This window comes from Symsagittifera roscoffensis, chromosome 7 (assembly GCF_963678635.1).
Source record: "Symsagittifera roscoffensis chromosome 7, txSymRosc1.1, whole genome shotgun sequence".
NCBI lineage: Eukaryota > Metazoa > Xenacoelomorpha > Acoela > Convolutidae > Symsagittifera > Symsagittifera roscoffensis.
Genome location: NC_087068.1, coordinates 47,386,713 through 47,413,065, shown reverse-complemented (window position 1 = coordinate 47,413,065; position 26,353 = coordinate 47,386,713). Strand labels below are relative to the sequence as shown.

Genomic DNA, 26,353 nt, shown 5'->3' with positions numbered 1-26,353 from the left:
CGGACAATGTGAACAAAAGTTATACCTGTGAAATTTTGCAGACGGGGGAAAGGAAAAAGAGCCGTTGTTTTAATTTGCAAAGAAACAATATAAGTGTCAAAAACTGAAAGAGTCTTTAAGCGTCTTTACTTAACTGGGTGGGAGGGGCTATAATGGGAAAGACCCGCTTTTTGCTCACCGCACGGTAGTGTTCCGCAGGGGTAGTTGCACTTGTTCCTCTCACTGTCTCCGATTGTGGTGAAACTGTCTCTGTCTGTGTCCACTGCGTGGATGTCTGTCTGGTCATAACACGTGATAGCCGCCCCTCCCCCGCCTCCGCAACAGGGCGCTGCCGATCCGCACGAACTTGAGCCCCCATGGCAACCTCCACCACCGCCGCTACAAAACCGACCATACATTTGGACAACCACGTGGTTGGGCACGATAATAAAATAAAGGCTGGGTTAAAGATTTACGTATGACATCTGAATTTAAAAATTTTAGATCTTAGATTAAGGGCAGATAAAGCACGTGCTGTGTCACAACTAATAATTGACATTAAAAAAACATAATAAACTTGACATGAGCAAAGCATTATTTTTCAGATCATTTACTAAATCCATCTAAAACAAAGGCAAAAAACCACCCGAGCACAACCATTCTGCACTTGCTTCGAAAGTTGGGCTCTTTTCCACTCCCCCCCACCTTTCAAAATATCGATTTTTATGTTTGTTTTACGTGTTATTACGGCTAAATGCGTGCAGTTACGTTGTAATGTATGAAGAACAAATCTGTTCATAATTGTCAATTTGTTCACCACGCCAATTTTCATTGCATTATGACAACATTAAATAAGGTTCAAAAATTAATTTGAAGGGGAGGGGGAGGGGGGGGGGGGAACTGGAAAAGAGCCGAAAATTGGAACAATTATAAACTAGTTACAACTGCGCTACTTATCATAAAACTGTAAAACTTTTCTGGCTCTTTTCTAGTTTCGTCCCCCTCCCTCCCTTTGATAATTTCTGAAATTCAATATATGAAAGTCTATTTAAAATTAACTTTTCATATTATAAACTGCGCTAAAACATGTCAGCATGAACAGGTGAACAAATTTCTACAGCATTTATAACATGCAAAATGCTGAGTGAACAATTTCTGAACAGTTTTGTTTTGTGATTTTACGAGCGGGTGGGAAACTGGAAAAGAGCCACTTTTCTTGCCGTCCGATTATAGCGTGCGGCAATTATGCTAGCAGACCAGCATAAATTTTGTTCACATTGCCCGCTTGTAATCAAAATAGACATGCATTCTAATTGGATAATTGCAAAAATATGTTTGTTTTTCGTACTTATTATTGTAAAACCCCTCGTGTATAAAATTGATGGGCTCTTTTCCAGTTCCGCCCATGATTTTTTCTGAAATTCATTATATGAAAGTCCATTTAAAATGACTTCTCATGTTCGAAACTGCAATTAAACATGTCAGCGTGAACAGTTGAACAAATTTCTTCAACATTTCTAACATGCAAATTGCTGTGTGAACAATTTTTGAACATATTTGTTTTCTAGTTTAAAAAGGGCGGGTGGGATTTTGAATTGACTGTTATCCTTCTGTTCACTTTTTCCGCTGTCCAAATTGGCATGCGAATTTATTAGGCCATCACAAATTTATTTGGTCTCAAACTTAACCTTGCAAAACCATACTTACACTATAAAATTGACCCTAATGTCAGTTGGTTGAAAAGAAGGAGAGTCAATGATATTATTCAATTATTTGAACTGATACAAAGAACTTGCAGGTCTTTCTAATTTTAGATCCCCGAGCCTAGTAGCAAAAGAGTTATAGCCCTTACCCCCAGTTTTTGTTCCGACTTTCGATACGAAAGTAACGGAATATTTGTGCTCGGGGTGGGTTTTTTTTCTTCAGACCAATTTCGACTTTTTAACTAGCCATTTTTGACGAGTTTTTTTAATATCATTCAAAAGGTATTGTTGTCTTGAGCCTAAATTTGAAAAGATATTTCACCTGTGATCAATTTTTGTAAAATTATGAGGGTTTAAAGATTGACATTTTGGCCATTTTGACCAATTTGGGACAATTAACGCGCGATATAATTCGCGCTATTAACGCGTAAGCGGAGATTTAATCCGTCTTATAAATCGTTCCAAATTTGTTGAACGAAGCTTATTTGCCATAATTGATTTGTTACAAGGAACGAAATCTATCTTTTTGTACTTAATATTGCGTGTGGGGTGATGATTTTCATAAAAAATTTCAAATTTTAGAAAAAATTTTTTCATTTTATTTGATTTCATTTAATTTTTTTAAATGTTAATACTGCTACTCCATAAACATTAAGAGGCAGTCGGAACATACGGGGCTTCGCCCTGATACGAGCAGTTTTGTTCAATTTTGAATTGACTTTAAAACAATTGATATGCTCTCATTCAGAAGCGCTTTCACACAAACTCCTTTTCTATTTTCTTAGTAGTGAATTAAGCCCTCACGTTCTTCTATGATGTCAAAAATGGCATGCGGACTAATGGGGCCATCACAAAGATATTTGGTCTTCAGATGTGAAGTGTAAGACCCCCCTCGTTACACCATAAAACTGATGTTTTTTTTTCCAGTTTACTGCTCATGAAATTAAGATACGAAGTTATGTAGGAAAAATGGTGCGGATATTTCACTGTTCTCGTTTACTTATTTTATCTGATTTACTAAATGCAATATACTGGTTGCTAAAATTACTGGGGGCGAGAGCTTAAACCAGAAATACCCGAATTGGCGTGATAGTTTGGAATCAAGATTCTGTTTATTTCAGAAACAAAGCCTCATAACGCTCCAGGTGAAAGAAAAAGATGGCTAAAAAGTGGCTACATTCAAATCTGTAACTTGTGAGTTCAGACCACTTGTCATGAATTACCCGTGAAGTGAACTTTAAAAAGCCGTCAGTTTTCTTTATCCGCAAAACTCAAACAAAAATTGTTCTATATCCATGATTTGAATCCTCAATCCCAAATTTGTGGGGGTGTAATCAAGGAAAAATCAGAAAATTTACAAAAACTGTCAAAACATGGACTTTTTCTAATAAATTATTTTGTCTACAAAAATATGCGTGTAGCCACTATTGTAGAAAAATCATTATGTCATGTTTTGTTAGCTTGAACCCTTAACCTCAAAATTCAATAGGGTAGTTTCTGAGAAACTTCGGTCAATCGTAAAACGATTAAAAGGTCAAAAAATTGCCTTTTCATAGCTAAAATTGACAAAGCCCATAATATTATGCAAGGAAGCTTCCGACAACAAGGCTGATATCTTGATGAAGGGGATACCCATACAATCTTTCTTAACATTGAAATTTTAACCCAAGATTTCGGAGTTAGTTCTCAAGAAAAAAATCACAAAAACAGACTTAATGTCAAAAATAGCTTTTTCTGAAGACATAATATTTTTTTTACAAAAACTAGAGCGTAGCCGCTTCCAAAGAAAAGAATCCAGTTTTTTAAGTTGAACCTTTACTTTCTAACTTCGCAGAATAGTTTTTCAAAAAATTCAAAAGTGTACAAAGAAAAGGACTAAATATCTAAATACGGCTAAATTTTTTCAATGAGCACAGCTATTGTGCAAGAAAATTTAGTTCTACCTGCTTTTTCGTTTGAACTCCTAGATTTTGAAAGGTAATTATCGAGAAAATTCGGAAAATGGGTCAAACATTCCAAAGTTTTCGAAGGCCGAAGAAAGTGGATCAAGGTAAAAATAGATAAGGGGAAAACGCAGGCACTTGGGGTAGTAACCGGTTTTTCTGTTATTAAAAATTCGGTAAACTAGTTGTTGAGAAATTTTCCACAGTGTCAAAAATTATTTTAAAAAATCCTCATAGACCTTGATTTTGTGGTTAACGAGGACTTTTTTAAGGTGACTATGATATCAAAAACAATTATCAGGGCCCATTTAGTCCGCTTGTTAATTTATGTAAGATTCGGAAAATGCAAATAAAAACTGATTGTTTTAATCTTTCATGTGCGGTAAAAGTTTTAAAAAACGGAAATTTGAGTACAGAACACGCAGTTTTCCATTTGCATATCGCTACGCCCATTTTCACGGTGAAGGGACCAGATGAAGGAAGAATTTCGACATACCAGAGTCAATGAAAACAGCGTTAAGCACCTATTCGCTGAACTCTCTGGCTAATCTTCTAAAAAAGGAATTATCGCTTATACATTGGAGAATCATACAACCTGTTATTTCAATTTAAGTCAATCTACGGTTTGGCAGGGTAGTTTTCTAGAAAAGTTGAAAACAATCCAAAAGAAAGAAAAAAGGACTCTTCTTTAAAAGAAAACGGCTTTTCTACTAGGATGCAGTCGTTTATACCGAGAAGATAAACCAAACGGTTTTCTCAATTGAATCCTAACTCAAGAGTTGGCAGAGTAGTTTTCGAGAAAAGTCAAAAAATGGCGCTAAAAACCGCCTGGACTTTTCATAAAATGCTCATGTCTCTGTTCTGCTCTCTAAAGTTCGCGCGAAAAATGGATTTTTTTTGATAATTTTTTTTGAAAATAATCGATTATATTCGATTATAATCGATTATATTGGGATTTTATTGCGTAAAAAAATATTATCAATATAATCCATTTTCAATCGATTATAATCGATTATTTTTGTTATTTTGTAGAGACTGACAATAAAAGTCCAATATAATCGACTATTATCCATAAAACTTCAGTGCGGGGGCAACATCTATCAGCCCTAATGCATTAACTACTGGTTTAGTGTTGGATCATTACTGAACTTAAATTTTCTGATCATTCTTTGCTTTCGTCGAGATGCTGGGTTTTTCAAAATTTTTGAGCGCTCACTTCTGGTTAGCAAAAAATTAGTTTTCCGTCTTTTGGTTTCTCCATCACAAAGGATTGCACAGATAAACCAACTACTGTCTGTGGATTCTAGTATAAAATGAACTGATGTACCGAAATGACCGTGTTATCTTGTCTAGCCTTGATTGCATGGCTCGTTACCTTTATAGCTCTTCGGCAAATAAAAACCCCAAATTCCCAATTGGTTTCTGCTACCGTGTCATCTCTTACGACTGCAATTAAACAGTGAGCATAGTTGTTTTTGTCAACATTCTAAATTCAATGGTTGCGCAGTAAATTGAAGCTTATTTTTTATGGCGAAAATGGTAGAAGAGCCAAATCCCCAAATACACCTTCTTACATTGCCGCGTTTATTTTGTGAAAGTTTTCCACACTAGATATAAACATCCCCTTCCCAATGGAAAGTTTTAAGCTCACGAGGTGTTGCACGAAAACAAAATGGGTGTTGTGAATTGTCTTTTCAGTTGGATTAATTTGATCTTCAGTTCTTAATTAGATACCTGCTTATTGTGTGTCTATTCGAATCCCATTGGAATGATATAGAAATTAAACTGAATAGAAAAGAATAGAAAAGAAACAGTTTTATTTCGATTGTTTCTAAGTTTTTTTTTCAACACAAGATAACCGTATTTTACCTGTAATAACCTCTTACTTTTTTACTGGCCCGGGTTGACCTCGAAATCGAAAATGCTTATCATTCAATTCCATGCATCAAGTGTAAGGAAAACTATTTGTCATACAGTTATCGTACAATTGCGAAAAAAAGATGAAAACTAATTTTTGCGGCTGTTTGATTCTAACAAAACAGCCTGGTGATATGAAAAAATCAAGGTTTTTGTTTTTCGAAAAAAATGTTTATCATACAATTTCCATATAAGAAAATTGTGTGACCAGCATTTTTTTGATGGCGACACAATTTTTTTTTTGTAATTTTTCTTAAGTAATTTTGAAATTGCCCCAAAATTCTTTTCGCTTTTTTTCAAGCACAATTCGAATTTTCAATTTTTTTGTACTAACGTAGTCCTGGATACACTAATGTTGAATTTTTTTCCTTTTTGCTCAATAATTTTTTTTTCAAAAAGGCTGAAAAGTCTTCTATTTCTTAAGAATGGCATACTTATGTATGCCTTGATCAATCATTTAAAAAATCGAATTTTAAAAATATTCATCGCTGAAAATTTTTGCCAAAATTTAAAGGTTGTTACTTTCGTTATATCATTTGTGAACGAGAGCTTTAAAACAATTCTGGTGGTTTTCTTTGCATTATAAATGCAAGACCGTCCAACCTTTGGTGCTTTGAGTACGTATGAAATTATGAAATTATACGCATGTATGAAATTATGATCGATATTTCATACAAATTTCTGTACGAATAGAATTGTATAGTAAAAAATTTTTAATATATGGAAATTGTTTGATAACAAGTTTTGGTCAACCCGGGGGGTTTGTAATTAGATAACAAATTTATACTTTAACTTTTATGACAACTAGAAAACGTAATCGAAAGTTCGGAATAGCGTCCCTCTCAATTTAAAAAATTGTAAACAAGTAAACATAAGCGTGAAATAACTGTGGTAGCACTACTTTGAAAACAATTTTATTGTCCCGACTTTCGATACGAAAGTAACGCAATATTTGTGCTCGGGGTGGGTTTTTTTTTCTTCAGACAAGTTTCGACTTTTTAACTATCCATTTTTGACGAAATTTTTTTTTACATCATTAGAAAGCTATTGTTGTCCTGAGCTTAAATTTGAAAAGATATTGCACCTGTGATCATTTTTCGTAAAGTTATGAGGGTTTAAAGATTGCCATTTTGGTCAATTTGGGTCAATTAACGCGCGATATATTTCGCGCTATTAACGCGTAAGCGGAGAGTTAATCCGTCTTAGAAATCGTTGCAAATTGGTTGGAAGAAGCGTATTTGCCATAATTGATTTGTTACAAGGAGCGAAATTTATCCTTTTGTTCTTAATATGGCGTGTGGGGGGATGATTTTTATAAAAAAAATTTCAAATTTTTGAAGAAAAAAATTTTCATTTTTTTTTTCATTAAATTTTTTCTAATGTTATTACTGCTCCACAAACCTTAGAAGGCAGTCGGAACATTCAGGGCCTCGCCCTGATACGAGCAGTCTTGTTATGATTGTTTCAAGTAAAAAATTTTTTGAAGGTGGAAAAAGTGAAGCCATACTTTGTTACTGTTTCTCAGTTTGAAATCACACGCATCGAATTCATGAAATGACGACTGGCGTATTTGAAATTGAAAATGGTGTGCGGGTGCAAAAAATTAATCGAATACAAACGATAAAGCGAAAACAAATATACCAGAAAAAGCTGATCATGAAATGAGGAGAGCGTGGTAAAAGCCAAAAATGATGACTAACTCGATGATGCTCTGTCGTATATCCTGTATCATATGTTTCACATTCTGGATCTGTTCATTTACTAGTTCTGTCCTGTCGTTGACCACTTTAGTCGGCACACAGTTGTTGTTCGGCCGACAGATCATCGGCCTGGCTGACCCACAGAGTGTCCGAGGGGGGCTACTGCTGCACATCGACAAAGATGGACATACACTCAAGAAAAAAACATTGTTTATAAAATGAAATAATCAATTTTTGGCTCTTTGCCTTAATCCCCCCTTACCACAACAAATTATATTCTTTCCCATTATACTTACTTGACCTCTAGCTTTAGGTATACAATAGGTTGACCAATTTTGGCTGCAATAGTGGTACCACGTGAAAGTTGTAGACGCAAAAAAATGGCCTTCAGTCGCAGCAAAAAAGAGCTTCGCTCAGGAAAATAACAGTCTAAAATGTGAGAAATAATACAACGGACAGGCAGGCGCGGATCTAGGAATTTCTCGAGGGGAGGGCGAATTTTCAAAAAAATGTTGCAAATTTTTTCGACCTTTTTTAGGGTCGACGAAATTGATTTTCTGAGCTCTCCAAAACCACTATAAAGACCCTAATTTGACAAAATTTTCTGCGCTGCAGGCAAATTTTTGAAAAAGGCCAAAAAAAGGCGTTTTAAGGCACTGTATGGAAAATTTCGACCAAAAAATAGCGTGTTTTCGGCGCCCGCTCCCCCCTTAAAATTAGTATAGATTTAGTTAGTCAGCCAAAAATGGATAGAACAAAGGGGGACCCTAAAATAGTACAAAGGGTGACCCCCCGACCCCCCCCCCCCCCTAAATCCGGTACTTTGGACAGGCCTCTCAAGGCCTACTGATAGCTCCTCTGCAATTCGCAGGAACCACGTTATTATTATTATATATTTTTGTTCCGACTTTCGATACGAAAGTAACGGAATATTTGTGCTCGGGGTGGGTTTTTGTTCCGACTTTCGATACGAAAGTAACGGAATATTTGTGCTCGGGGTGGGTTTTTTTTTCTTCAGACAAATTTCGACTTTTTAACTAGCCATTTTTGACGGAATCTTTTTTTATCAATCGAAAGGTATTGTTGTCCTGAGCTCAAATTTGAAAAGATATTTCACCTGTGATCATTTTTCGTAGAGTTACGGGGGTTTAAAGGTTGCCATTTTGGCCAATTCGGGACAATTAACGCGCGGTATATTTCGCGCTTTTAACGCGTAAGCGGAGAGATAATCCGTCTTAGAAATCGTTCCAAATTGGTTAAAAGAAGCTTATTTGCCATAATTGGTTTGTTACAAGGAGCGAAATCTATCCTTTTGTACTTCATATGGCGTGTGGGGGGATGATTTTCATAAAAAATTTGAAATTTTAGAAATTTTTTTTTCATTTTGTTTTATTTCATTGAATTTTTTTAAAAGTTATTACTGCTCCATAAACCTTAAAAGGCAGTCGGAACATTCAGGGCTTCGCCCTGATACGAGCAGTCTTGTTTTTTTTTCTTCAGACAAATTTCGACTTATCTAGACATTTTTGACGGAATTTTTTTATATCATTCAAAAGGTATTGTTGTCCTGAGCTTAAATTTGAAAAGATATTTCACCTGTGATTATTTTTCGTAAAGTTATGAGGGTTTAAAGATTGCCATTTTGGCCATTTTGACCAATTTGGGACAATTAACGCGCGATATAATTCGCGCTATTAACGCGTAAGCGGAGATTTATTCCGTCTTATAAATCGTTCCAAATTGGTTGAACGAAGCTTATTTGCCATAAATGATTTCTTACAAGGAACGAAATCTATCTTTTTGTACTTTATATGGCGTGTGGGGGGATGATTTTCATAAAAAATTTCAAATTTTAGAAAAATTTTTTTTCATTTTATTTAATTCAGTTAATTTTTTTAATGTTTTTACTGCTCCATATACCTTAAAAGGCAGTCGGAACATTCAGGGCTTCGCCCTGATACGAGCAGTCTTGTTAATATTATAGTCTATCAAGCCTGGAAGCAAAACTAGAACGCCCTCCACACTTATGTTTTACTCTTATTAGGGGCTATAAATTTCTAGTGAGTGCATAATGAGAAAGAGCTAAACAAAGCCTTCTTTTTGCTATTCTTAGAAATTTTTTAATTTAATTGTCTGGTGCGAAAAGTCGGATAAGCACTTTGTTAACCTAGAAATCAGTCAGTAATTTATTTGCATGGACTGCTGATTAGCAAAGCGTTGATTAACTAGAAGTTGAAACCATTGTTCGTTTTTCCTTTTCTCACAAGAGCTGAATTGAGTTACTAAGAATTTTCACAAAATTTTAGGAGCTATTTTGAATAACTTCAAGTCTCAAGTTTCTCAAGGGGCACTTAGCATAGTGGTTAGGCGTTCACTTTAGAATCGTCAGATCGTGTAATCGATCACATGCCATGGCAATGATAGTGTGAGGACGAGCTCTCACTTGACCTCTAGCTTCAGGTCTACCACAACCTGACCAAATTATGCTGCAATAGTGGTACCACGTGAAAATTCTAGACGCACAAAAACCGTCTTCAGTCGCATAAAAGAGCTTCGCTCTACGAAATAACACAGTCTCGAATGTGAGGAGATAATAAAAATGGACTATCTTCGACAGGACTGTTAAAGTCTACTGATAGATCCACTGCGATTCGCAGGAACTACAAATTGGCTCTTTTTCCTCCCCCCCCCCCCCCCCCCACCTCACTCAAACATGAACTTTATGGTCTAACGAGTGGTTTTATAAAGTTAATTATGATGACCAAATATGCTTGTTATGGCCTAATTAGTCTGCATGTCAATTTTTACGACAATCGGACAAAGTGAACAGTAACTTCAAATATAAAAATTTGCAGGTGGGGGAAAAAAGGAAAAAGAGCCTTCTCATTTTATTTTTTTTCAGGGCTCTTAACCATTTTAGCCCGCCAACTTAGTTTAAAAAAGTAACCCCACAATCGGCAAATCAAAAAGTAGACGCGCTGTGTGAAAATATAGCCCCATTGAAATAATGCCACAGCAAATTGTAGACTCCCCTCACCAAAAAGCAAATTCAGTATGTGCGGTTTCTGCATTTTATGGACGCATACATTCCTTGGGCTCTAGTTTCAATGAGGGTATAATCTCACAAACAACATCTTGTTATGGATATGTTAAAAAGTTATTTTCATCTGTGCATTTTAGAATGTCCATCCCTGCAAATAGTGCCAGTTCTGCACGTAGAAGGCGGAGGAGTGTAATGCGTTATATAGTGCCAGAGAGTGTTCACGTCGCGAGAGGCAAAAAACCTCTCCGCCAAACGAGGCGGTGTCGCTGGCTTGCAACATGCAGCAGGGGGACAGTCGCAAGGCTGACTACATTGACCTCCTTGACCTTCAGTGCCTTGACCTTGACCTCCCTGACCGTGAGTATGGCTATGATTTTGACCACCTTGATTTTGACTTTCACTTTGACCGTTTGGGTATCCTTGCTGAGACATTTGACCATTTTGACCATCTTGACTCATGTTTGCATTTTTGCCGTCTTTGGACTTCGCTCCTCCTAATTTTACAAGAACAAATTGTGAATTGAGAACAATGGCAGTCGGTTATTGAGCAAGTGAAGTGGTACGGAATGTTTCAAAAACAGTAATTTTGAAGAAAAAAAAAACATTTCAATTTTTTCAGATTCATTTTTGAGTTTTTAAAATTCGGTTTTGCTTTATTCGGTTGTGGGATGCTAGGAGGCAAGGATGCTAAGTGAAGCTCCAGGATATCTTGAATAATTTATTTAATCTAGTCTTTCCAGTTTTTCTAATCTTTTTCTTCAAAAATTGTTTCTAAATTTGGTTATTGTTCCAACTTTCGATACGAAAGTAACGGAATATTTGTGCTCGGTGTGGTGTGGGTTTTGTTTTCTTCAGTCAAATTTCGACTTTTTAACTAGCCATTTTTGACAGACATTTTTTATACCATTCAAAAGGTATTGTTGTCTTGAGCTTAAATTTGAAAAAAATATAATTCACCTGTGAGCATTTTTGTTAAGTTGTGTGGGTTTAAAGATTGCCATTTTAGCCAATTTGGGACAATTAACGCGAGATATATTTCGCGCTGTTAACGCGTAAGCGGAGGTTTAATCCGTCCTAGAAATCGTTCCAAATTGGTTGAAAGAATCTTATTTGTCATTGTTATAATTGATTTGTTACAAGGAGCAAAATCGATTCTTTTGTACTCTATGTGGCGTGTGGGGTGATGATTTTTGCAAAAAAAAATCAAATTTTAGAAAAAATTTTCCATTTTGTTTTATTACATTTAATTTTTTAATGTTATTACTGCTCCATAAACTTTAAAGGCAGTCGGAACATTCAGGGCTTCGCCCTGATACGAGCAGTCTTGTTGTACTATCACTGTCGAATATGCGTAATCTCTAGTTTTTTGTTCAGCTCCTTTTGTCACACCACGCTGCAAAAAAAACAATCTTAACTTAAAAAAAACCTTTTTTGTTGTAATTTTAAGACTATGGTCTGAACATTCTGTGCTACTTGCACAGTAACCGGCTGTCATTGCTTCTTTCTACTCTTTTGTTCATTATGTTTCAGTTTTGGCCATCTTGATTCGAAGTCTGCAGGGCAAAAACTCAGGCTTGTTTTTCTCCATAAAACATAGGGAGGGAGTGGGCAGAATCGTAGTTTTCTATAGGGAAGAACATACTTCACCTTCCATCGGACTCCTGAATTAGTCAGCGCGCACCGAGAAAAATCGAAAAAAAAATGCCATAACAAAAAAAGAGCATAAGCAAAGTTATAGACGTTTACTCCCAGTGTTCATAATAAGGACATTTTGCATGTATATTTTTCTCCAATTTCAAATAATTTTGTTCTAGTTCAGAGAAATGCTTAAAATGCAAAAAATTACACTTTTTAAAAATTTACTACGCACTTTTGGTGATAAGATCTATTGAAATTTTCATTGAAAAATTAATTCCATTAGCTGTAGAAGAGTTCGAGAAAAAAATTGTCCAATTTATGAAAATACTTTTTTGTTTAAATCAAAACCACTAATATGTGTTTCGTAAAATGGTTATAAACTAACTTAATGATAATTGAGGCAATAAAAACCTGAAGAAAATGCTAACGCAATTTATTAGATTTCCCTCAATTTCTGAGTTGTTGCAAGAAAAACAAAATACAACATGGGCCAATCATTTTGAAACAATAATTATCGCTCACCTTTCTTGGCAGGTTTCTTCATGTTCGGAAGTGGAGTTCTCTTCGGCTTCTTCCCAAATAAATCTGGGATACAATCTGAAATAATTAATCTGAAATATATTCTAGATTCAATTGCTAGCTCGTCGGAGATTTCGGAGAGCCTGTAACTTTTATCACAAACTTTAGTTTTACTTTTTCCGATTATTTTGGTTATTTTGAAATTTGGTTTTCTTAATAATACCCAGATCCGATCACACTTTGCCCTCATACACGACCTTTCAGTATCAATGGGTGTAAGAAAATCATTTTTTTGTCGATAATGTGGGCGACCTATCTATCTGCCTACCGCCGTGGTATTTCTCTATGTCACAGTTGTCGTCTGGGTCGTGCAACTTTTCTATGCTGGCTGGGTCTGCTATTGCCGATCCCCCCTGACTACTCGCATTGTCATTCTCCTGGAGATTTATTCCAGAATGGCTTAGGTGGAAATCTAGAATAACGCAAAGTCTGTATTACAGCTGAAATTGTGATGGTTTATTTGCAATATTTCTAATAAAAGAAGAACTATGGGATCTCTTTAACTATATCCCCCTTTTGCAAGGGGGATCGTTCTTAGGCATAAAACTTCAAATGCTTAACTTTTGATTTATTGTTCCGTCTTTCGATACGAAAGTAACGGAATATTTGTGCTCGGGGTGGGTTTTTTTTTTCTTCAGACAAATTTCGACTTTTTAACTAGCCATTTTTGACGGATTTTTTTTTATATCATTCGAAAGCCATTGTTGTCCTGAGCTTAAATTTGAAAAGATATTTCACCTGTGATTATTTTTCGTAAAGTTATGGGGGTTTAAAGATTGCAATTTTGGTCAATTTGGGACAATTAACACGCGATATATTTCGCGCTATTAACGCGTAAGCAGAGATATAATCCGTCTTATAAATCGTTCCAAATTGGTTGAACGAAGCTTATTTGCCATAATTGATTTGTTACAAGGAACAAAATCTATCTTTTTGTACTTTATATGGCGTGTGGGGGGATGATTTTCATAAAAAATTTCAAATTAAAAAAAAAAAAATTTTAATTTAATTTTTTATGTTATTACTGCTGCTCCATAAACGTTACAAGGCAGTCGGAACATTCAGGGCTTCGCCCTGATACGAGCAGTCTTGTTGTTCCGACTTTCGATACGAAAGTAACGGAATATTTGTGCTCGGGGTGGGTTTTTTTTCTTCAGACAAATTTCGACTTTTTAACTAGCCATTTTCGACGAATCTTTTTTTATATCATTCGAAAGGTATTGTTGTCCTGAGCTCAAATTTGAAAAGATATTTCACCTGTGATTATTTTTCGTAAAGTTATGGGGGTTTAAAGATTGCAATTTTGGTCAATTTGGGACAATTAACACGCGATATATTTCGCGCTATTAACGCGTAAGCGGAGAGTTAATCCGTCTTAGAAATCGTTCCAAATTGATTTAACGAAGCTTATTTGCCATAATTGATTTTTTACAATAGCGAAATCTATCTTTTTGTTTTTTATATGGCGTGTGGGGTGATGATTTTTATAAAAAATTTCAAATTTTTGAAAAAAAAATTTGACATTTTGTTTTATTACTTTTATTTTTTTATTGATATTACTGCTCCATAAACCTTAATGGGCAGTCGGAACAATCAGGGCTTCGCCCTGATACCAGCAGTCTTGTTTCTTTATAGGGGGGATATTCGGCTCTTTTCCAGTTTCCGATCCCCTCGTAAAATTACATAATAAAGCTGTTCAAAAATTGTTCACAAGACAATTTGCTCGTAAGAAAGATTGTAAAAGTTTGTTCACTTGTTCACGCTGACACGTTTTAATGCAGTTTATAACATGAGATATCATTTTAAAAAGACCTTCATATTGTAAATTTCAGAAAAAATTAATGGAGGAACTGGAAAAAGAGCCAGAGCCGGATATTCGTTACTAGGTACCCGAGGGGGGAGATATAGTTAAAGAGATCCGAATTTTGAAGCATCTTTCTCTTTTCAGTTTGTGTCAGGTGTTCCGCGAACAAACGATGATGCAAAAAATGCAAAAGTAGTCCGAAGATTAAACAACCAGGTACCATGCTTCCAACCATCCCAAGGAGGAGAGGCTCTCTTCCTCCGCAGAGATCTGACCTTCTCATCACCCAAAGGATCGTATCTTTGGTACGATTCTACGGCATCCATTTCTTGCGCCAATACTAACTTTGAGTGGGAGCGCACGACGGAAAAATGCAATTTTTTTTTGATCAAAATCTTCCAAGAAGGGCCTAAACACATCATTTTATCATTTTTTTTAAATTCTTTGCCTGCGGCACAGAAAGTTGGGCCTTTTTCCATTTACCTTGAAATGTGTTCACAATGGTTTTTTTGTTGACCATGCAAAATTTAAATACATTATGACAACGGAAAAAAATAGTTTATCAAAAGTCAAATGTGCAGAATGGGGAGTGAAGAGCCAAATTTGGTTAAAATAGGGCCTGTATTGTATTTTGGGAGAGATAAAAAATGGTTAAATTTTTCAGTTTCCCAACCCCTCTCCCCCTCTGTAAGGCAACGAAGTAAAATTCTTTATAAGTTGCGTTCGAACGGCATTTTGCATGTAAAAGATGTTTTAAAATTTTGTTCACTGGTTCACGTTGTCGTTTATTACAGTTGGAAATTTCAAAAGTTACTTTAAATAGACTGCTTTTGTAAACTGGTTATTAAAAAGTCTAAGGAGGGGGAACTGGAAAAAAGCCAATAAAATTGGTTGACTTATTATACTTGAGAAAAAAATAACACAACCAAACAATTTTCAAAACTCATTAAAAAATCCCTGAGAAAGCTTGTGATAAAAAAAATCAGTTCTTTCCCTGTAAAAACAAGACGTTAGACACTCATTTTTGTCTGATGCATGATTTGCAACAGGAAAAAACTGAAATCTGACTGACTTTTAAACTTTTACGACAAAGATTAGCGCTCGCTGTTTAGAGAGGGAACACTTCCTGCGTTTTAGAAGCCATCAACTCTCAGCTGACTAGCTACTGACTTCAATCTTTTAACCAACTCTTCGCCTTTTTTAACTATCTTGTATTAAATACATTGTTTTTAATTTTGAAAACAGATAGTGAGCCCCTTCCATCAAAGGAACAAAACTCGAACAATTTGATCCGGAAAAAGCCTTAAATGCTGAAAATTTTCATTTTATTTTTTAAAAGATGCAACTTCACATCACGTTTTCTCAATCGGTTTAGAAAATTTTGCAAGAACTGCTATAAACCTTCAATAAAAACTTCGAAAAATGAACTTATTTTGAATAATTTTTGAATTTCCCAATTTTTTTTGTGATTTTTTCAGATAAAAACTAGGTATATCACTATCTAGGGCACAAACTAACACAGCAGTAACCAAATTACTTGGTCTTTTTTAAAATCTCTCATTTTTTGTTTTTGTTTTCTGTAGTTGCATTACTTTTTTCTCCAGTATACAATAGTCGATAAAATTTGAAAGGCGGGCCCTCCTCTAGAAATTTCTAGATCCGCCCATGCTACAATCAGAATATTCATGACTATAATGAATCTTTAATTTTTTAAATTTACCTTAAACTTTTTAAAATAACTCTTGGATTATCAGAGGTGCCATCTAAACAGCATTTTTTTCCAAAATGAGTTAGATTTGAGAAAACACTGAAAAATTTGAGCACGCTTGATACTTTTTGTCAAGTTTTTTGCAGTTTGGCTCTTTTCCTTAGATTTGAGAAAACACTGAAAAATTTGAGCACGCTTGATACTTTTTGTCAAGTTTTTTGCAGTTTGGCTCTTTTCCAGTCCCCCCCCCTTTGATTTTTTCTGAAATCTATTAAATGAAACTTTTAAAATGACTTTTGATGTTATAAACTGCATTAAAAAGTGTCAGCGTGAACAGGTGAACAAATTTCTACAACATTTCTAACATGCAAATTGCCGTGTGAACAATTTATGAACAGCTTTGTTTTGTAATTTTACGAGGGGGTTGGGAAACTGGAAAAGAGCCTGCAGTTTTGTCAAACTTGTTGAAACTATTTACAAGAACTGATCAAAAGCCGAATTTGTTTATGAAAGCAAAAAATTGAAAAACACGACAACACCTTACTTCCTGATTGAGATGCTCCCATATTCCCCTGGGACATTTTCTGCTGTGACTGTTTCTGCTGTTGCTGGAATGAGGGTAGTTGCTGGTACTCTTGCTGCTGTTGGTAACCCTGTTGCTGGTCGTAGCCTTGATATTGCTGTTGGTACCTTGGAAACCCTTGCTGATGATGCTGATGTTGTTGATGCCCTGGATACTGTTGTTGTTGAGATTGCTGTTGCCATGATTGGGACTGGTTTTGGCCTCCGTCATATTGCTGTTGATCTCCCCAAGGATATCCCAAATGAGGATACATCTCCTCTCGCTCAGTGGGGTAGAATAAGTAAACACTCTTGGAAGGGGGAGGAGCGCACCAAGGTCTAGGGACACAGGGTGGGGATCCAAGACACCCTGTTGCAGCTCCTCGACAGTTTGGAATTGGACAGAAACAGGATCTGACGCAACCTCTGCAAGCGAAGCGACCGCACCCAGTGCAAGCTCCGAATCCTCGCCTAATTTAAATTTAAATTTTGATACAAAAGATAATAAAATGAAGATCAAAATTATCAATTTGATTAGAACGCGTGTTTAAAGCACGTGTATAATCAATTTTTTGAGATGGCAGCACGATTTGAACAGTTCTTTTCGTTTCTAGCTTAGGGCGCTCATTTTCATGTATGTGTCAAAATAGTTCGAGACGCGTGATTCTCTGGACTACATGAAAAAATTGTTTTTAATTCAAGGTCATTGTAGCTGAAACATCGGTTCTTTTTCCTTTTCCCCCCCACCTGCAATTTTTTTCATGTAAATTTGTTGACCACATTGTCCGATCGTAATGAAAATTTACATACAGACTAATAAGGCCACGACAAACATATTTGGTCTTCATACTCAACCTCGTAAAACCACTCGTTACACTAATATATTGAAGCTCGTGTGAGGTGGGGGGGAAAAGAAAAAGGAGCCGACCACACTTGCTGATCATACCTTTTCCATACATTTTCCGTACAACAGAAAATTGCATAACAGGTCTATGATTAGTAATCGCTCATATATGGAAATTCTATGACTAGAACTTTTCCATAAACCGAAAAAAAAAAGGTTTTTTTTTTATACTATTAGTTTCTTCGCAACATTTTTGAGTCGTGTGAATCTCTTTTCTTTCCGCTACTAACAAAATTTTCAAGTGAACTGTTTGTTCACATTGTCTGATTGCTATAAAAAGCTTCTTGTACAATCACTCGTTACCCCATAAAATTGATGCGAGTGCGAGTGCGAGGTGGAGAGGGGGAAGGTTAAAGATCCGTGTTCGTAACCAACCACAAAAATTCAAGAGGCAAAGACCCTGGATACTTAAAGCTTGAGTCACCAAAAGCTTAAAGGTCTTGAATGTACAATCCAATGGAAGTCACTTTGGTAAAAATTACTTGCACAAACAGTCTCATAAAACATCAAACATATGCAATACAACTAAAAAAAAGCGTTTTTTAAGAAAGTTAACCAGTAAAACGAAAAAATAATGCAATTTTTGGGTATCCAGGACTAGTTTAGCTCGCAAGAAAATTAACTTGGAAATTGCTGGCTTGAAAACAGAACTCATTTTGCCATTTAAAAAAATATGATCAAAATCGAGGCAATTTCAAAAGTAAAACAAGGATAGCCGGTTACTGAAATTACTTTAAAAAAACACGAAACAAGATTTTCAAATTAGTTTCGTCATGAAAAGATTTGAAAAAAAAGAACTTAGGTATATTTGAGTGTCATAATAAAATAGGTCATTTGAAAAAAATTTTTACAGAGAAATGACTAGAAAAACGAGACAAAATTTTAAAAAGTTTTTTAAAAAAATCGAAAAATTGTTTTGCAGAAATTTTTTGAGTTTTCAAGTTTTCGATTCCCAATATTGCGCTAAAAACTACTTTTACTTAATTTAAACTAAGTTTTCTTGGCGTAAATAAGGCTAAAATAAGCTATTGTAAGCTTACACGGTCACCTTATTAGCTCGAATCTAGACCAAAAATCAAAAAATTCAAACCGGTTTTTCTCGACACTGGGAAAACTTCTTTTGGAATTTTTTATTATGGTACGAATCACGACTGTAAGGGCTTTAATATGAAATATCTTTCTACCCAGTCTGATAAATTTTTGTGGCACCTGATTTTGCGTGGAAAACAAATGAAAAAAAAACTGAAACACACCCGAATACAAAGTTCTTCCCGATTTCCATTCTTCGGAACAAAAACATATGGTGTCGCCATCACAGAGTGCTGGTCACACAAATTCTATTTATGAAGTTTGTATGACTATGATGCCTGTGCCAACAAAACATTTTTTCTCCATGATATTGCTACAGCAAGAAAAAAATTCTTTTTAAATTTGATTGAACCATTTTAGCTAATTGCTTAAAAACAGTACTTTCAGTTTATTTCAAAGACTTGTCTTTTCGAACTGCATAGATTGCCTCTTTTTCTGTGGAGGTCAACATGCGTGCTTAATTAGGACTTTTTAAAATTTACTAGCTACATTACAACAGTATAGTAATTTCATATATCATATAGTAAATTGTTTACTATACAAGTAAAAATCGAATTTCGCCTACCAAAATTTCTCTTTCAGAAAGACCCCAGTAAGTTTATTCAAAATTTTTTGAAAACTATTTTGAAGGTTTTTGCAGTTTTTGTTCGTATGGAAAAAATGCTTACCATACAATTTTCACCAATGGAAATTGTATGATGAGCGTTTTTTCAATAGATTCCGTTGATAGAATTGTATGACAAGCATTATTTTTGTTTGGACGTCAGTTCGGGATGCCACTAAAAGTGTTGTTTTTTTTTCAAATTTGAAAAAAATGATAATGGTTGAAAAGGCGGTTAATTTTCCTGTTGCATTATAAAACTCGATTTTTGATCCGAATTTTGATCAGAAAAAGGTTTAAGGAATACTAGCTTCAGATGGGAGGAGACAGTGGGAAAACAGCATCATTATTTTCTCACAGTGGCCTTCCGGGTGGCTGGTAGTCCTTGTCGAAGTCTCCCCCGAAGTTGTTGTCCCACTCCGGTCTGCCCCCATCCCCTCCGTCAGAAGTGCCCCCGTGGGTGGATGGTCCCCCTGAAGTGCCTGTGCTTATACCTGTGCCCTCAGTTCCAGTCTCAGTGCCAATGCCCTCGTCACCTGTTCCTAAATTCACAACCTAAATTGATATTTAATAAATGGTAAAATGAAATAGATTTCCATTACGAAAAAACTGATAAGTATGTTAATAGTTTTTTGGACAACGCAAATTTCTTTAGTCATAGTTCCGAAAAAAAGAATCCTAAATGAATCTACAATGCTCTTTCCTTCAAACAGTCAATCATCAAACGAGATGAGAAACAAATCAAATCAACACAATCAGATTTATCTGTGACGTGCGGCTTTGAGTGTTCTTAGTCTATAAAACTTGAAATGAATATTGATTAACCTGTGCTAGGTGGTTTGAAGCTGGGTGTTGTTGGTTTTTTCGTCGAATGGTCGTGGTCCGGAACACAATCTAAAAAACTACCTTCTCAAAAACTTCTATGGAGAAAAGGGCTCTTTTCCAGTTCCCCCCCCCCCCCCCCCCTTCAAATTCAATTTTGAAAATTCTATTTAACGTTGTCACAATGCAATGAAATTTGGCGTGGTGAGCAAATTGAGTTAGGACTGGAGGGTAACTCATAGAGTAATTTCGGATAGGGTACACCGTCTGCTCGTCACGCTATCTTATTTTCGGCCGGATAGATTCGTGCAACTTCTTAGTCTAATACCGATCCTAATCTTACTCTTATACTATCTAGTCTCAGGTTGTTTAACTAGTCTCTGCTAGGCTCAATAGATCTAGGGTATACTGGTTTATTGCGGCTGCTGAAGTGCTCGGGAGAGTCCAACTAATTTCTAAGTTAAATTCAAATCTCTCTGGTGCTGAAATTACAAGTAACTTCAGCACTTACAAATAAGTGGGTTGTTAGTTAGATGGATCATGATTGGTTAATATTAAATACTTTACATTGGTAAAACATTTAATTTATCCAATCATAAAATATAGTTTAGATCAGGTTCCACCCATCCGGGTTTTACAGTGTTTTTTAGAACAGTTCTTCTGTAGTTCAAGGATGGATGATGGACGTTGGTATTTGGCGAACATCACAATTTTCTTTCGCTTCTCCTTGTGACAACGACTGAGTCTTTGCAACAAAACCAATTCTGATTTCAGAATGGTTGGCTATGTCAGGTTTTTCTGTTCTTCAGGGAGAACTTCCTTTGTGTCTGATCTAGCTTGGGAATGGCGTGGAGATTGTGCGTGGAGGGGATGCCTGATTACTCGGATCTGTACGTATACTTGAACATCGAGGTGGTCATTGGTCTAGTTCAATGAAGTCCTTTTCTGCGAAGTCAAGTCGTACTCTAAATCCTTTGAGTTGTGATTGTGAGTGGCATATCGATTGTAGTTGGTCATTCTCTCTCGAGTGTAGTGAGGTCGTCTTGTCTTTTGATGTTCGTCCTTGGTGTTGTATTCTGATCTATATATTGCATCATGTGATTTTACATTTTATAAAACTTTTATTAGTTTAATATTTTTTAATCATGATTTTAGTTAGTTGTTTTCACAAAAGCTTTTTGTTTTAGTTCGGTTATTTTGAAGAGTTACTCACCCTTGAGTAGCTCTTATTAAAAATAAAGGTGTGGTCACAAAGCGTGGATGTAGCGCGGTGGGTTAGGCCGGCTATAGAGCATGCTCAGGACGTCCTTTCCTGGTGGGTTAGGCCAGGTGTGGGAGTATGATTTCATGCGGTTTTTGTGAGGGGTCCTGTTATGTGACAACGTTTTATGTTGGGTTTGTTGTGGTTTTACTTATGTTTCTTTGGTTGTGTCCTTTTTTCAAAAATCAAATTGTTTGTGGTATGGGTTTGTCTTTCGACTTTTTTGTGTTTTATTATTTCTTTCTAAGACTTTATAATAGTCTTCAAAAGAATAATTTATCCAGTTTTAAACTGGGTTAATCCGGTTTGGGTACCGTTGGTTTCCTTTTCTTAGTCATGCTGTTATTCTATGATTTGTGGTATTTAGTAAGCTGCGTTGGTTAGTTTTGTTTAGTATATGATTTCTCTCCAACCGGGTTAAAGGAAAGTTTGAAACTTGTTATCGTGTGTTAGAGTTATTGAGTGTGAAAACTTGAAACTGAAATTCATTATTTTAAACAATTCTTCGTGGGCGAGCTGTGCGAGTGTGGATAGAATTTCTGTGCGAGTGAATGAAAATATCAAAAGGTTAGTACTGCAATTGCATTTTATTAATTTACTGCATAGAATTTGGAAATTTACTGCTAGTAATGGGGGAATTTTAAGATACAAATTTTCATCATATGTAGATTTACTGCTTTTGGGGGAAAATTTTATAAATTAATTTACTGCATTGGTATTAAATTTATAAAGTTATATGTGTAAGAGATTAATAGAATTTTTGAAATTTGTTTGATGAAATTTGCAATTTATATTTGTCTTTTGTGGTTTTTGTAGGTGATCGTCGGATGAAGGCTAAAAATCTAAAGAAAACATGAATAAAGAATGGTGAGTGTTTATTTTTTAATTAGTTAGTAATATTCATTTAATTCGTACTTACCTGTTAGTCGTCGGGGAAAAAACCGTGGGGGAAGATGTCGTGAATTAGTTCTGAAGTTGTGAGTAGTTTAGCTAATATGCGGATGATATTTTTAGTTTGAAGTAGTGGCCAAAGCAATTGAAGTGCCTTAATGGTGGTTAGTTCTTCAGTGCCTACTGCAAACTCATAAGGTGTGTTTTGGATTAAGTTATATAATTTGTGGTTAAATGTAGTGTTATGGATGAATTCTAAAATGGGGATTTCTATAGGCTGTACAAACTCGTGCGGGATAAGGAAGGGTCGGGATTCTTCGGCGTTGAAGGTCTTGGTGATGGGACAGAAGATGTACATTTGGGTTATGGGGTCATAATTACGAAGAATACCATGAAGGTTAGTGTCTTTAATACAATATGTGAAATTTAGGAAATATGGTGAAGTGTATTTTGAATTGATGAATTGGAAACGATGGTGTGGTTGTCTAGAGGGTGTGTGGAGGTCAAAGTGATTTTGAATGAAACGATAGTAACTGTATGTATGTGTTTGTTTAGTTCGCAACATAATATCGTGTGAGCAGTGTAAATCTCTTTCGTGTGGTGCAAGGAAATGAAAGGTTAGTGAGAAGATTTGGAAGCGTTCTTTAAAACTTTCGTATGCTTGTGTGCTTGTTAGTGCTTCTGAAATAATGTGATCAAACTTTCGGTCAAAGATGTTTAGTGTAAATACATATGGTGTCTTGATGAAAAATTTCTCGGTGATTTGTGGATTAGCGAAGCGATCTTCATCTAAGAATTGATCTTGGTTAGCTCTTATGATGTTGTGATCGTAGTATTCTAGTGTATATTCATTAGCTCTAGGTGCAGTGTGTATTTTTAGTGATTTTTTATATCCTACGTAAGTAAATTGTCTAGCGGTGAGTGGTGTAGTTAGTCGATATAGCATGTCTTTGTTTCGGTCTGTATCGATGGAAGTGTTGGTTAAAGGTAAGCAAAGAGGGTTAGTGAAATGATAGTATGAGGTCCAAGAGAGAGTGGGCATTAAAACGTATTCGTCTACAAAGTTGCGTGTTTCGTTAGCGTCATGAGGGGTGTTTAAGGTGTATTGTGGAAATGAGGGTAAAGTGATAGCTAAAAATTCTCTTGTGTTAGTATGCTGGGGGTGATTGATGTATTCACGGGCTGTTCCTGGTTTTGCTGGGAAAGGATGGTTGGGGAATTTTCTTTTAAAAGTGCGGTAAGCTCTATTAGTATTGAGTGAGGATTCAGTTGATGTGGATGATGGTGCTAATGATTCAGTATAATTTGAAGAGGGTGTAGGAGGATTGGTTGAATTTGTAGTGGAGGAGATTTGGTTTATGGTCGGGGTGTTAAGGTGGTAGGGTTGTTGTTGGAGGGTAATAAAATTGTCTAGCTCTGGTGAGATTCGGGGGGTATCTGGAGATGATTGGTCAGAGTGGTATGAGGAGTAGGTTGGGGTAACTTGGGAAGCATAAGAGGGTGTAGGAGTGATTGGGTCAGGGTTATTGGATAATATGGGTTGAAAAGGGGGTTGAGAAAAATTAGAAGAGTTATGAAAATTATTGGATGGGGATGGTTCTGAGTCGGCAAATTCATCGGGGGTTTCAATATTCGGGTTATTTAGCTGTGAGATGGAGTATAAAACTGAGATGTGTGAGTTAGTGTCGGAATTCATGCCTGATGTTACATTGCTAGATGGAAAATCGGGTGGCGGAAAAGCAAAAAGTGGGATTATTGGGATTGAAGAGGTAAGGTTGGTTGGATGGGAATTTGATCGATGGAGTGATCCAAGTTGGCGGCTCATCGTGGGCTAAAAAAATTATTATTTTGAGATTGAAAAGCGGTGGTATGGGGTTGTTCAATAATTTGTTCATAAGTGTTATCATCGTGTGATTGATGTGTCATTATATGCTGTACGGGACTTTGTGATGTGGTGAGTCTAAAATTTGGATTATGTGTGATTGCTAAATTTCGAAAATTTCGTGGGACTAGGGATAGTGGATGGTTATTTGGCAGGGGTGGCAATTGTGGTGCCGTTGGCTGTGTGTCTACATTGTTATGTTCTTCGTCGTATGTATTTTGTCGTGTTGTTATTTTTGTGTTATATTCTTTTATTTGTGCGTCTAAAAGAATTTTGTTTATAGATGTGGAAAAGATTCCAAAAAATCCTGCAAAGAGTATGCGTGCTACACTTGCTTGTCTGTTTACTTGTGTGTGTATAGCACATGTATTGTAGATTCCTTTTAAGAGTGAGAAAAGAAATCCAATAAAGTTAAACATTGCGTATAAAATAGTCAATTTTTCTAAGATGTAGTAGGGCCATCCTAGAAAATCTAGGATCTCATTTTTGAGTGTAACAAAGCTAAAAATGTTGATTGGTGATATATCTTGGGGACGGTATTTTTCGCCGTTTAGATATATATAATCTTTAATGTCTTTAAAATATCCGCTATAGTCTTGCGTGTAGATATCGGCAAATCCTGCGGTTTCTGCAAGTTTGCGTAAGTTTTGGTCAATTGATTGTCTTTGTATAGTGTCCATTTGTGTTAGTAACTCTTGGAATTGTTGTGTTCTAATGTGATGTTGAATATCTGATTTTGAATAGATTCCTATTGATTGTAAGTCTATATTTGGGTTTCGAGCGATAGCGCGAATGCTTTCTGGTGAAAATTTTTTGAGTGATTGCATTAATGTGGGGTATGGAGTGAGAAGATAATATTTATTTTCATCAGGGTTTAGTTGTACTACATTGTGGCTATTTTCTGATCCACATGGGACTGCGGTATCCCAGAAATAGGTTCTTCGTGAAAGTGTATCCACGAAATGTACTTTATTCTTATAAAAGATAGGGATTCTTTTATAACATCGTTTATCTTCAAAAACGTATAGTGGTGATACTTTTTTAGTACAAGTATAAAACCATAAGATGTTTCCTTCATAGTCTAAAAAATTTGATCTATTTCCTGATAATAAGTATCCTGCGTAGGGTATTTTTAATACTGCTAGTGCAAGTGATTGTAATATTTGTGTTCGTTCTAATTCGCATAGTTGATGTAGTGTTTCTAATTCGGAGAGTGACATTTCTTGAAAAATGCGGCTAATTGTATAGTCTAGTTTCATATCCAAATGAATATCATAGTGGATATTACCAAAATATGTGGTATTCATTAGTGATAATTCTTGTAAGCGTGTGCTTCTGGTGTCATAAGGTTTTAGATGTCCACCAGGTTGTCCGTTGCTTTTTTCAAAATTAACTGGTATATAGGATGTTCCTTCGTTTAGAGGATGACCTGTGGCATATGGGTCGATTTTTACTTTTCCAGTGGTCATGTCGAATCCTTTTTCATATTCAACTAAAATTTCAGAGTATTGTGTTCTGTGAAGTGGATTTCTGTATTTACATGCAAGTTCTGTTTCTTGATATATTTGAAAACGTGTCAATTTATTTTCTATGTTATCTATGTTTCTAAAATCGGAACTTAGTTTTCGTGATGGATGGACTTGTTCGTAAGGAATTGATTGTATGAAATATTTTTCGTGAAATTTTATCATACGAGCGTGTATTTTTGCTACTTGAAATGTTGTACATGTGTCTTCGGGGAACCAAACAATTGTTGCTTGTGTTCTTGTTGTAGGGTCGCAATATCCTTGATCGTTTTTACAAGGTAGTCGGATTCCTTGATAGATCATTGTATTATCAGATAAATCTCGTGTGAGTTGTATTTTTTCGAGTTGTATTTTCCAATCGAAAAACATTATTTCTTGATATCCTTTATTTTTTGTGTCTGCTTTGCAGTTTGATGGGTTATTTATACCAATGTGTGGTATCCAATGTTTATCATGTAGGTCATATGTTAATCGTCCGTGTGCGCCGTTATACGGGTATTTTTCGTCTAGTTTTATATGTCCTTGGTGTCTTTCAAGTTGTGATTGATGTACAGAGTCTGAAAAAACTTGAAAATTAACTAATTTTCTTTGGGAATTTTTATTTTGTGTGATGTTTAGTCTAAGTAATTCATTTTTACAATCGTCGGGATTGAGATGTAAAAGACGTTCTATATTACTTTGATAGAATGATTCATGGTCAAGTCGGTTTTTGTTTCCGTTCGAGACTTGTGAACAATGTACTTTCTTTTCGGAAAATGTTGCTGTGAATTTATAACCTGTAACTGTTGTAGCTCGGGCTTTT

The 26,353-nt window shown here is 35.7% G+C and overlaps 1 protein-coding gene across 1 annotated transcript; it reads right to left on the bottom strand.

Moving 5' to 3' along the window:
• Positions 1 to 10,306: 10,306 nt before the first annotated feature.
• On the bottom strand, positions 10,307 to 17,080 carry LOC134851786 (putative mediator of RNA polymerase II transcription subunit 26). Its single transcript, XM_063868018.1, has 4 exons — positions 16,559 to 17,080; positions 12,771 to 12,914; positions 12,446 to 12,520; positions 10,307 to 10,779 (listed from the first exon to the last, which is right to left on the bottom strand). The coding sequence occupies exons 1-4, from the start codon at positions 16,848 to 16,850 to the stop codon at positions 10,406 to 10,408; spliced, it is 885 nt and encodes a 294-aa protein (XP_063724088.1). The 5' UTR covers positions 16,851 to 17,080; the 3' UTR covers positions 10,307 to 10,405.
• Between the last annotated feature and the right edge of the window lie 9,273 nt (positions 17,081 to 26,353).